This window comes from Salvelinus alpinus, chromosome 31 (genome assembly GCF_045679555.1).
Source record: "Salvelinus alpinus chromosome 31, SLU_Salpinus.1, whole genome shotgun sequence".
NCBI lineage: Eukaryota > Metazoa > Chordata > Actinopteri > Salmoniformes > Salmonidae > Salvelinus > Salvelinus alpinus.
In genome coordinates this window covers 8,025,031-8,037,633 of record NC_092116.1, presented here as the reverse complement: position 1 = coordinate 8,037,633, position 12,603 = coordinate 8,025,031, and the positions used below count along the sequence as shown (strand labels likewise).

The window sequence follows — 12,603 nt, the reverse complement described above, 5'->3', positions numbered from 1 at the left end:
TAACATCAGCCAACAGCCATGGTCATACAGGGAACTAGGTGCAGCTTTCGACTTACTCTTAAAAGTTGTAATAGTAAAATTTAATTGGGTAGTGCATCATCAGTTTCTCTTGTCACGTCAGTCATTGCTGCCCTTTGTATAGAGAGCATTTTATAGCTTGCCAGAAATGTCCAGATCAACTAGCCCATGTCGGCTAATGTTTTTTGATTTATTTCGGGGGTTTTTAGCCCATAGATATTGTTGTAATTTTTTTGTCACTCATATCACATCAATACACATTAGACACGGCAATGTGTATAGAATTGCTCGAAAATGTGCTTTAAAACCAGCAAAATTCTCTCTACCAAGAAGAGGGGTGTGAACAGTTTGTGTCATGAAGAATAATTGTGGCCATAGAAATAGATGTGGCGCACGCAGGGGAGGGGCACGAGATGTTTGGGGGGGGGGGGGGGGGGGGACCTGAGTGAAAAAGTTTGGGAACCCCTGGGCTAGAGTACCGGGTGGTAGCCGGCTAGTAACAGTAACTAAGGTTCTCACCCTCTCCATCGATGTGGATGGTGGTGTGCCCCATCTGCTGTCTCCTGAAGTCCACGATCAGCTCCTTTTGTTTTGTTGAGGGAGAGGTTATTTTCCTGGCACCACTCTGCCAGGGTCCTCACCTCCTTCTGCAGGCTGTCTCGTTGTTGGTAATCAGGCCTACCATTGTTATGTCGTCAGGAAACTTGATGATTTGAGTTGGAGACTTGCGTGGCCATGCAGTCAAGGGTGAGCGTGGCCACGCAGGAGGGGGGCTGACGCACCCTTGTGTTGAGGATCAGCGTGGCGGAGGTTTTGTTGCCTGCCTTCACCACCTGGGGTCGGCCCGTCAGGAAGTCCAAGACCCAGTTGCACAGGGTGGGGTTCAGACCCAGGTTCCCGAGCTTAGCGACGCAAGCTGAGCTGTAGTCGATGAACACCATTACTACATGGATGTCTTGTCTGGATAGGCCGGTGTGCAGTGCGGTTGCGTCATCCGTGGATCTGTTGGGGGCGGTAAGCAAATTGAGGCTAGTCTAGGGTGTCAGGTAAGGTGATATGATCCTTGACTAGTCTTTCAAAGCACTTCATGATGACAGAAGTGAGGGCTACGGGGGGGCGATAGTCATTTAGTTCAGTTACTTTTGCTTTCTTGTGTACAGGAACAATGGTGGACAAGTGGGGACAACAGACTGCTATAGGGAGAGGTAGAATATGTCCGTAAACACTCCAGCCAGCTGATATGCATATGCTCAGAGGACGTGGCTTGGGATGCCGTCTAGACCGGCAGCCTCGGTAGGGTTAACATGTTTAAATATCTTACATCAGCGTCAAAGAACGACAGCTCACAGTCCTCGTGAGTGTTAATATTAACTTGTCCGGGAGCGAGGCGTCGGTGTCCGTGACGTGGCCGCCGTTCCCTTTATAATCCGTGATTACGGACTGTCGTTTTGCCTCTTTAATTACTTTACAGAGGGAATATCTGGTCTGTTTGTACACATCAATGTTCCCGTTTTACCTTGCCGTGCTTAAATGCAGTGGTTCGCGCGCATTCAGTTTTGAGAGCGAGGGAGATATGGAAGGAGAGAGAGCGTGTAGTGAAAGAGTAAGGGTAAGAAGAGAGAGGGAGATGAACACTAGTTTGGTGCAGCTGGCCACTTTATGAATTACAGGTCAATGTCATGCTACTAATGAATTTAGTCAAGCTGGCGACGCCAGCGTCCTGCCAACAGGGATTTAGGATTTCATGATAAATTACCCCGGCCCTTATTCCGTTACCACTTTTCCTTTTGAGAAATGCCCGCTGAACAACCAATATCTGTGTGCAACTAGCTACACTTCTTGGAACGACGTGCCTCCGAAGAATGCAAACGTGTGTTCTCTCACGCTGCTGTGGAAATGAAATGGGCCCACAGCCCTTCCTTGGTGGTGCGGGAAGTGCATGTCAGTGCGAACTCATCCACACCCGTGAGACGTAAATAGCCCGAGTGCCCCTAAATAAGAGAATATAATATTTTTCTTCCCACATACAAATATGCAATAGAGCAGTTGAGCTTCCTTTCCGGATAAATATACTGTTGTAGATAGGCTTGGCAGGTATACATATCTAGGGTGATTTCAGTGACTACCTACTCACTTTCTCTCTCTGAACAACAAACAATACCAAACAGAGTCCCGTTGCCATGGGGATGTAGCTGCCGTGTCGCAGGCGTCTTTGTTTGGTTGCTCTGTCTGTCAGGAGGTTGTCTGGGGCTGGGCAGGCTGACAGGGACCAACTCTGGGTCTAGTGCCACATGCCCTTGTTCACAATGAGTGACCAGTTAACTGTTACTATAACCTTACATAGGCCGAGTAGGCCTATCTTCTACATAACGGTTATGGTAACGTTTGTGCAAGGCGTTAGTTAGACTTCTAGTCTGGTTCATCGGTTTAGTGAAACCTGAGATATGTCATGCCGTGGATGTCATTTAAAAAAAATCAGATAGCTGATGTTTAAACTTAGTGAGGGAGACCTAAGTCTCCAGCTTCAGCGATTTTGATTATTATTATTTTTGATTTTTTTGCAATTCGTTCCAGTCACTGGCAGCAGAGAACTGGAAGGAAAGGCAGCCAAATTAGGTGTTTACTTTGGGGATGACCAGTGAGATATACCTGCTGGAGCGCGTGCCTCGGGTGGGTGTTGTTATCGTGACCAGTGAGCTGAGATAAGGCGGAGCTTTACAATGGTTACATACTAGACCAGTTCACTGTTTGTGGTTCCAGCAGCCAGTGATAATGAGCGGAGAATGGTGTGGTCATGTGTTGGGAGGGGCCAAAGGGTGTCTTAATTGAGGATGTACTCTGCCTCAACACAGGAAATGGAGGAAGAATATTGAGCGTGCTGATGCTGCTAAAACGCTGTGTGTGTCTGTACGTCTCGACAATTTTTCTTTTTAGTTAATTGCAAGTTATTCAAGCCGCCACAGGTCACAACCCTGGCAGACACTCGACTCGGTCAGTTTCTTGTCGATAACAACCAACCCTCTCTCATCGGTGCGACCGATTTTTGATTCACTCACCCATATATCCCACATTCCTCTCCAGCTGTCTCAATCAGTTGCCGGAAGCCAAATGACCCCTGTTAACCCCTGTTTCTAAAAATAGGATTCGGCTTAATCTGCCTCATAAAGCACGACGGTGAAATGGATCCTCGCTTTCGAGGAAGGGCCAGAGCCCTTTGGTCCAATTGGCGTCACTTCCTGGAGATTAGGTCACAAGAGCGGCCCGAGAGGAAATGGAGGTTATTGCCCAGAGCTTGGCTGTGTCCCAAATGGCACCCTATTGCCTATACCTATGACCATGGCCCATTGGGCTCTGGTCAAAAGTAGTACATTATGTAAGAAACAGGTTGCTATTTGGGACACAAGCTTGTTTTGCAATGTGCTCAAGACGTGTTGACTGAAACTAGTTAAGTTTCATTGAAGAGAGTAGAATAGATTAGTGTGGTAAATATTTATCCCCTTTAGGGGCTGTATACTAAAGGAAAACAACAAGAGAATGGAATGAATGGAGACTTGTTTTATTGTTGTTTACATTTCTGCTACAAGGAGGACTAGCCAATGAAAAGTCAATCGATCCAGTTTGTTTTGTTTTCAATTTAGTTGCCTGATAACTACTATTCTAAGACAATGGGTTTTAGTGGAAATCCTATGAAGAACAGGAAGTCCATGGATAATTTCTGACGCACGTAAATGACAAAAACGGTTGATTCTCAGAAAGACAGTACAGAGAGGCAAAGGGACAGAGGGCATTTGTCTGGTTCTCATCCCACAATTTCATGCCATGGATCTGTGGCGCATCTGTTCACATTGAACACAGCTCCCATAACTGTGTCTGTGCTTTTAGATACGCCTATGGTATCTGTGTGTACAGTACGTATGTTTAATTGACACTGTGGGTGTGTTCCCATGTGTGAACATGTGTCCACTGTTCTCTGTCTTTCTAGTTGTCGAAATGTGTGCGCGTGTGTGGCAGAGCTAGCACAGTGTGAAGTGATGGTGCCAGAGGTTCATTGTGAGAGCTGAGCCTTTTCACAATACCCCCCCCCCCCCCCCCCCACCCCACACTCTTGTGATGCATTCCTTTGTGACGTCAAACACGGCGCAGCGGCTGGCCTGCCAGGCAGAGCACAGGATGTGTGCAGAGGGAGGGAGCCAGAGACTATAGCGTTTGTGTGTGAGAGAGAGAGAGAGAGGCCTGAGACGGAGAGGGAGAAGGCAAGACGACAGACGGAAACAACATGCACTTATACACTGAAAAGAACAGAAAGTGTCTGGAAATAGCAGAAGGCTTACTTCCCTATAAAAATATTATTCCATAATTCCGACTCTCTGTCTGACTCGCTGGACGTTGGCTGCCCGTCTCTCACCCTGAGGTTACCCATTTGGGCTGCCAAAGGGGAGGGCATAGACCCATCCTAACACATGCGTGTCATTCTAAGGCGTATTTCCAGAGCTTCTACCTCTTTTCACCTCACACGTGAGAGGAGGGAGGATAACTGACCTCAGGATTGCATGCGAAGGCGGAATAGGCTAATGAAGGCCCCTCAATGCAGGTTGATTGTACCTAGCATGTATTGCCCGTGCATAGCATAGCTAACCATCACATGAAGACGTGCAGGTACAAGGGGCAGAGAAGACGGAAATCAGGAAATACAATGAATGTGCCTCTGTATTCCATTAGCTCAGTTCTATTCCAGAGCGTATCATTCTAGATTCTAGATATCTATGATGAAAGGATGATATGTGCCCATTGTCTCGTCTGGAGGTTATAGAGAGGGGATGTTAATGTATAGGTATGGAAGGTCTTATCAGTGTTCGTTTCTTCTAAGTCTGATCTCACTGATCTAAAAGAATAAAGGGAAGAGGATGTGAAAGGCGTGTGTGTGTAGGGGGGGTCACGAAAGTGGCTTAATACTTAGTTATGAAAAGTTCTAAATCCCCTTTTTGCAATGCTGCATTATAATTACTTCATGCATTTATGAGTGTTAAAGAAATCTTTTTATTCACACCCACCTTGCTTTATACGGTCGGAATGAGTGTAAATATTATTTAGGTTTTGCCTGTCTTTTCCTAGTAGCACTGATTCTGCAGACAGTTGCTCTATTACTGAACGTGTTGACTTTACTATGACCGCCACCTGGGGTTGTCGTCCCTTGGAACCTTAAGTTGAACGCACTAACTGTAAGTTGCGCTGGCTCAGATCATCTGCTGCATCTCTAAAATGTAAGTGTTTTCAAGGAGGATGTCTCAATCAAAGCATCTCTTGTTCTCTTTCCTCTCGCTCTCTCTCTCTCCCTCCCAGTCCTCCTGGCCCAGCCTATGGAGAATGATTGTATGGAAGGGATAACCCTGAAGATCACAGACTTTGGCCTGGCGCGGGAGTGGCACAATACCACCAAGATGAGCACGGCGGGCACTTACGCCTGGATGGCGCCGGAGGTCATCAAGTCCTCCACCTTCTCCAAGGGCAGCGACGTCTGGAGGTAAGGGGGCTTGTAAAGTGTGTGTTTGCGTGCGCGTGTGTGTGTGTGGGGGGGGGGGGGTGGTGGTGGAGCTGTACATGATGATGATGATGAGAGATGCCAACATCCCTGCTAAAATAATAATTGAATTAAAAATAAAGATATATGACGAGACTATTTATGAGCCTGGACTGTGGGAACTTGTCCCCCTCCACCTTCTCTGACAGTGATATAATAGGGATGGGTTGCAGGAGGAGTACAGCCATGTGATAGCAGCAGCACTTCAAAGCCTGCTCTGTACTTTGTGTGAGACGTGTCAGGCACACTGTCCTATTGACCCAATGCATGGAGCTAGAGAGGGAGAGAGGTAGGCCACACAGCAGACCTGACCACAACCGTTTATCTGTGAAGGGTGTGTGTGTGTGTGTTTTTTTTTGTGTGTGTGTATGTGTGGCCAAGCATACGTGTGTGTGTGTGTGTGTATTAGTGCGCATGCACTTTCGTACCAGTGTGTGTGGCCACACACAGGATGTGTATCCAAAATAGCACACAACACACACATCTCTTTCTCATGCTCTCCTGAGACACTTCACTATTCCCAAACTAGCTTTTTCTGTTTTATATGGTAATGAGAGGGTGTTATGAACCTGGTATGAAAATGAGGGCCAATATTGACCTCTTCTATTCTCCTTTATCCATCTCTGTGGCTGTCTCCCAAAATGGCTCCCTATGTTGTTTATAGTGCACTATTTAGGAAATGGGGTTGGATCTGGACATGCTGTAGCCTTTCACTTCTTCATAAAGCTGTAGATTTCCGATGCTGGCAAAAACAGAGCAGCGGAGTTGCAGAGTAATTGAAGGACTATATTAAAACGCTGCAGGCTACACTCCCCACTTACAAGACAGCCTACAGCGCTTTCAGAAGAGTGTGTGTGTGTGGAACTGTGAAATTGAATCAAATCAAATTTTATGTCACATGCGCCGAATAAAAGATAGACCTTACAGTGAAGTTCTTACTTACAAGCCCTTAACCAACAATGCAGATTTAAGAAAAATAAATGTTAAACTATTTACTAGAATAAACTGAAGTAAAAAAATATTGTTAAAAAAAAGAAAATAAAGTAACAAATAATTAAAGAGCAACAATAAAATAATAGCGAGGTTATATACAGGGGGTACAGAGTCAACGTGCGGGTGCACTGGCTAGTCCAGGTAATTGAGGTAATATGTACATGTAGGTAGAGGTAAAATGACTAAAATGTAAAGTGACAATGCATAGATAATAGAGAAACAGCAGCATAAAAATGGGGGACGACGACAATACAAATGGTCCGGGTAGCCATTTGATTAGCTGTTCAGGAGTCTTATGGCTTGGGGTTAGAAGCTGTTAAGAAGCCTTTTTGGACCTAGACTTGGCGCTCCGGTACCGCTTGCCGTGCGGTAGCAGAGAGAACAGTCTATGACTAGGGTGGCTGAAGTCTTTGGCAATTTTTAGGGCCTTCCTTTGACACCGCCTGGTATAGAGGTCCTGGATGGCAGGAAGCTTGGCCCCAGTGATGTACTGGGCCGTACGCACTACCCTCTGTAGTGCCTTGCGGTCGGAGGCTGAGCAGTTGCCATACCAGGCGGTGATGCAACCAGTCAGGATGCTCTCAATGTTGCAGTTGTAGAACTTTTTGAGGATCTGAGGACCCATGCCAAATATTTTCAGTCTCCTGCGGGGGAATAGGTGTTGTCGTGCCCTCTTCACGACTATCTTGGTGTGGCGGCAGGGTAGCCTAGTGTTTAGAGCGTTGGGCTAGTAACCGAAAGGTAGCAAGTTAGAATACCCGAGCTGACAAGATACAAATCTGTCGTTCTGCCCCTGAACAAGGCAGTTAACCCACTGTTCCTAGGCCGTCATTGAAAATAAGAATAAATAAATAAAGGTAAAATTTAAAAAAAGATAGTTTGGTGATGTGGACACCAACAAACTTAAAGCTGTCAATCTGCTCTACTACAGCCCCGTCGATGAGAATGGGGGTGTGCTCTGTCCTCCTTTTCCTGTAGTCCACAATCATCTCCTTTGTCTTGATCACGTTGAGGGAGAGGTTGTTATCCTGGCCAGGTCTCTGACCTTGAATCTTCCACACTTTCAAGTACTTTGCCACTCTTTGAGGATCGGCACAGTCCTGTGTTTGTGTCATGTGTGTGTGTGTGTGTGTGTTAGACCCGCCCCATCATGTATTTGTTGTAGTAAGCAATAGGTTTTGCTTTATTCCCTATTTTTGTCTTTATGCAGGTTTTAGAGAAGCATAATGCACTTCCATGACTGTCATTATTGCATATAATAAATACATAAATGATTATAATAATAATGTATAGCATAGTTGCCATCCCTCCACTTCAGCTTGTTGATATCATTTGCATGCACTGTATGTGTGTTTTATGTATGTATCATGAATGTACTGTATGTATAGCATCAAACTAGTTCTTGGGGCTCCCCAGCCATTCCACACATTTGTTTCCAACACTGGCACACCTGATTCAACTTGTCAATCAATGGCTTCATGATTAGTTGACTAATTGAATCCGATGTGATTAATACCAGAAGGACCAGGGACTGGTTAGAGAATCTTCCCTAACCTTCCATTGATGGCTCCTCTCCCCCTCTCTCCTCCCCAGCTATGGTGTTCTTCTGTGGGAGTTGCTGACAGGAGAGGTTCCCTACAGGGGCATAGATGGGTTGGCTGTGGCCTACGGAGTGGCTGTTAACAAACTTACCCTCCCCATCCCCTCCACCTGCCCAGAACCCTTTGCCATGCTCATGGCAGGTAAGAGTCCTTTGTGCGTGCCTGCGTGTGTGTTTTTAAATTTGGTGTAACCATAATTCTCTCTCTGTCTCCATTTCCTCAAACCTGGAGGCAGAATTTAAAAAAAGAATGTTGCGTAAAATGTTAGATTTGGTCACGCACAGGAAAAACATTCCGCGCTACTGGTTAGGTTGTGCAACACATTGAGGCTGCTGCTCAAGGATGTTGTTAGTTTGAGGTTGTCGTTAGATTTGTTAAAGGCACTAAAGAAATAATTTGATCATCAGTTGTGTAAACGGCCTTGACAATGCCTAGCCAAATTACAGCCAGAATGCGCTTTAAGTTGTGGATTTGTTTGTGCATGAATTGTGTCATGTCCTGAACTTACAGGGTTATGTATGCTTTGGTAGTGGAGTAACCGTAATTGGCATGTTATTATAATTTGTCTTAACTCAATGTGTCTGCCTTCAGAGTGCTGGGATCAGGACCCACACCACAGGCCCAACTTTGCCTCCATCTTGGTTCAGCTGACGGCTTTGGAGAGGCAGGTGGTGGAGGAGATGCCTCAGGACTCCTTTCATTCCCTACAGGAGGACTGGAAACTGGAGATCCAGGACATGTTTGATGAGCTCAGGGCCAAGGAGAAGGTGAGGGGAAACGGGTGTCTTTTAGAGAGAGGCTGGGAGACTGACTGTATGGTTATTGTGTATGCGTTTTTTGAAATAGAAATGGAGGAGAGTGCTTGTTATTGATGCACGTAAATGGAGCACCCGTTTACTTTTTCCACATTTTGTTACAGCTTGGATTTAAAATGCATTCAATTGAGATTGTGTCACTGATCTACACACACTACCCCATAATGTCAACGTGGAATAAAAAATGTAAAACTCAAATGTCTTGAGTCAATAAGTATTCAACCCCTTTGTTATTGCAGGGCTAAATACGTTCAGGAGTAAATATGTGCTTAAGAAATCTCATAAGTTGCGTGGACTCTTTCTGTGTTCAATAATAGTGGTTAGCATGATTTTTGAATGACTACCTTAACCCACACATGATCTGTAAAGTTCAAGCCCAGATTCAACCACAAAGACCAGGGAGGTTTTCAAATGCCTCACAAAGAAGGGCACTGATTTGGTAGATGGGTAAAAAAAAGAAAAAATTCATTGAATATCCCTTTTGAGCATGGTGAAGTTATTAATTAGGCTTTAGATGTTGTATCAATACACCCAGTCACTACAAAGATACAGGTGTCCTTCTCCTTCCTAACTCAGTTGCCGGAGAGGGAGGAAACTGCTCAGGGATTTCACCATGAGGCCAATGGTGATTTTAATAAAACAGAGTTTAAAGGTTGTGATACGAGAACTGAGGATGGATCAACAACAATGTAGTTACTCCACAATACTAACCTACATGACAGATTGAAAAGAAGCCTGTACAGAATACAAATATTCCAAAACGTGCATCCTGTTCCCAACAAGGCACTTAAGTAATACTGTAAAACCTAAAATTGGCAAAGAAATTAACTTTTTGTCCTGAATACAAAGCGTTATGTTTCGGTTATGCAAATCCAACACATCACTGAGTACAACTCTTCATATTTTCAAGCATGGTGGGTGGCTGCATCATGTTATGGGTATGCTTGTCATCGGCAAGCGCGAGGGAGTTTTTCGGGGATAAAAATAAACAAAATACAGCTATAAGCAAAGGCAAAATCTTATAGGAAAACCTGGTTGTCTGCTTTCCAACAGACACTGGGAGACGAATTCACCTTTTAAGCAGGACAATAACCTAAAACAGAAGGCCAAATCTACACTGGAGTTACTTACCAAGATGACATTGAATGTTCCTAAGTGGCCTAGCTACAGTTTTGACTTAAATCTGCTTGAAAATCTACGGCAAGACTTGAAAACGGCTGTCTAGCGATGATTAACAATCAACGGCTGTCTAGCGATGATTAACAATCTTCAAACTTCACAGAGTTTGAAGAATTTTGTACAATCCAAGTGTGCAAAGCTCTTAGAGACTTTCCCTCAAAAAATATTCACTGCTGTAATGGCCGCCAAAGGTGCTTCTACAAAGTATTTACTCGGGTGGGAATACAGATATTAATGTATTTAATTTTCAGTACATTTGCAATCATTTCTAAGAACATGTTTTCACTTCGTCATTATGGGATATTGTGTGTAGATGGGTGAGAAAATTATATTTAATCCATTTTGAATTCAGGCTGTAACGCAACAAAATGTGGAATAAGTTAAGTCAACTTTCTGAAGGCACTATGTATGAGTGTGTGTTAATAAACACATTGTATCGTTTTGAGTGTGTGTTTTACGTGTTTGTTATAAACGATAACACCGTAATAACAGCAGTAACTACAACACAAATCTCCCCCGTCTCCAGGAGCTGCGTTGTCGCGAGGAGGAGCTGAAGCGCGCGGCGGTGGAGCAGAAGTCTCACGAGGAGTTCCTGAGGCAGAGGGAGCAGCAGCTGGCCCAGTGGGAGCAGGATGTGTTCGAGAGGGAGCTCAGTCTCCTCATCCTGCACATGAACAACCAGGAGAAGCCCAACGTCAAGAAGAGGAAAGGAACCTTCAAGAAGCACAAGCTCAAGGGCAGCAAGAACGGAGAGAAGATCAGCATGCCCCAAGGTGAGGGGACGGAGGGTAACTTGCTGGGGATGTCTTGAAATAGGAAATATTGGTCCGTTGGTTGGATAGTCTGTGAGCCAGATCGGCAGAGTAGGAATCAGTCAATCAGTCGCCATTTTGAAATCCAGTGAGACCTGGCCGAGAAGGCAGCTACGGTACTTATCATTGTACTTAGTTCACCTCACACTAATTCACGACTTCACTACCGAGTGTGCGGAAGTATCACGTGCTGTACCATCATATCTTACAATGGCCGTCCAAATACCCATTGATATTTGTTGCCAACAGCTTAGGTTTTCACTAAACAGTACGTTCTAACATAGTAGGTAGAACTAGAAGTACACAGTGTGTCGTCTTAGTAAGGCCATAATCTACGATAGGGTCACTTTCTCCTGTAGACTACTCCCATTGTCTACTGATAACAAACTCACCATAGAAACAAACCCACACACTCTCATGCTAAGCAGTCGTCATGCGTCATTTTCTTTTCTTTTACCTTTATTTAACTAAGTCAGTTAAGAACAAATTCTTATTTTCAATGACTGCCTAGGAGCAGGCTATCTGCCGTCATACGGGCACACTCAGCGTTTCTCATACAGATACGCTCCCTCTCTTTCCAAATGCGCACTGACTCTTACTGCGTGCACGAGTACTGTCTGTGTGTGGGTAAACCCGTGTATGCATGTTCAGTCTGTGTGTGTGCGCACTTGTTTATGCATACGAGTGTGTGCATATGTCTGTGTGAGGTGTGTTTTGGAGGCTGTGGTCTTTCTCAGCAGCAGGGTAGTGATTTGATGGGGGGTTGATGAGAGGGACATGGAGCCAACCCAACCACGCCTCTGGGCTTCCTGTCACCCCTGGCTGGCCCTTCTCTCTCTTGCTCTACCCCCCCCCCCCGCAGCATTTCCACCTTCACACCCACAAAGATACATTATCCTGCTACGCAAAGCTAGGACAGACATCCTTCAGGCGTCTCATGTTTTCGTTTAGCTTGGCCTCGCAAATTACCGTATTCTCATGGCATTACATGAGAAAAGAGATGGCCGCCTCGCTTCGCGTTCCTTGGAAAATATGCAGTTTTTTGTTTTTTTATGTGTTATTTCTTACATCGGTACCCCAGGTAATCTTAGGTTTCATTACATACAGTCGGGAGGAACTACTGAATATACGATTAACGTCAACTCATCATCGTTCCTACCAGGAATATGACTTTCCCGAAACGGATCCAGTGTTTTGCCTTCCACCCAATACAATGGATCTGATCCCAGCCGGCGACCCTGTGCCCGAAAAAGGGGCAAACGAGGCGGTCTCGTGGTCAGGCTTCGGAGACGGGCACATCGCGCTCCACTCCCTAGCATACTACTCGCCAATGTCCAGTCTCTTGACAATAAGGTTGATGAAATCCGAGCACGGGTAGCATTCCAGAGAGACATCAGGGATTGCAACGTGCTCTGCTTCACGGAAACATGGCTAACTCAAGGGACGCTAACGGAGTCGGTGCAGCCAGCTGGTTTCTTCATGCATCGCGCCGACAGAAACAAACATCTTTCCGGTAAGAAGAGGGGCGGGGGGGTATGCCTTATGATTAACGAGAAGTGGTGTGATCATCATAACAACACACAGGAACTCAAGTCATTCTGTTCACC

At 45.3% G+C, this 12,603-nt stretch overlaps 1 protein-coding gene across 1 annotated transcript in view; it reads left to right on the top strand.

Moving 5' to 3' along the window:
- The window catches only part of LOC139561922 (mitogen-activated protein kinase kinase kinase 11-like), a 38,047-nt gene that overhangs the window by 12,456 nt on the left and 12,988 nt on the right, over positions 1 to 12,603 (top strand). The window contains exons 2-5 of the mRNA XM_071379356.1: positions 5,359 to 5,539; positions 8,183 to 8,331; positions 8,782 to 8,957; positions 10,711 to 10,957. Coding sequence (XP_071235457.1) covers positions 5,359 to 5,539; positions 8,183 to 8,331; positions 8,782 to 8,957; positions 10,711 to 10,957 — 753 coding nt within the window. The remainder of the gene's footprint in view (positions 1 to 5,358; positions 5,540 to 8,182; positions 8,332 to 8,781; positions 8,958 to 10,710; positions 10,958 to 12,603) is intronic.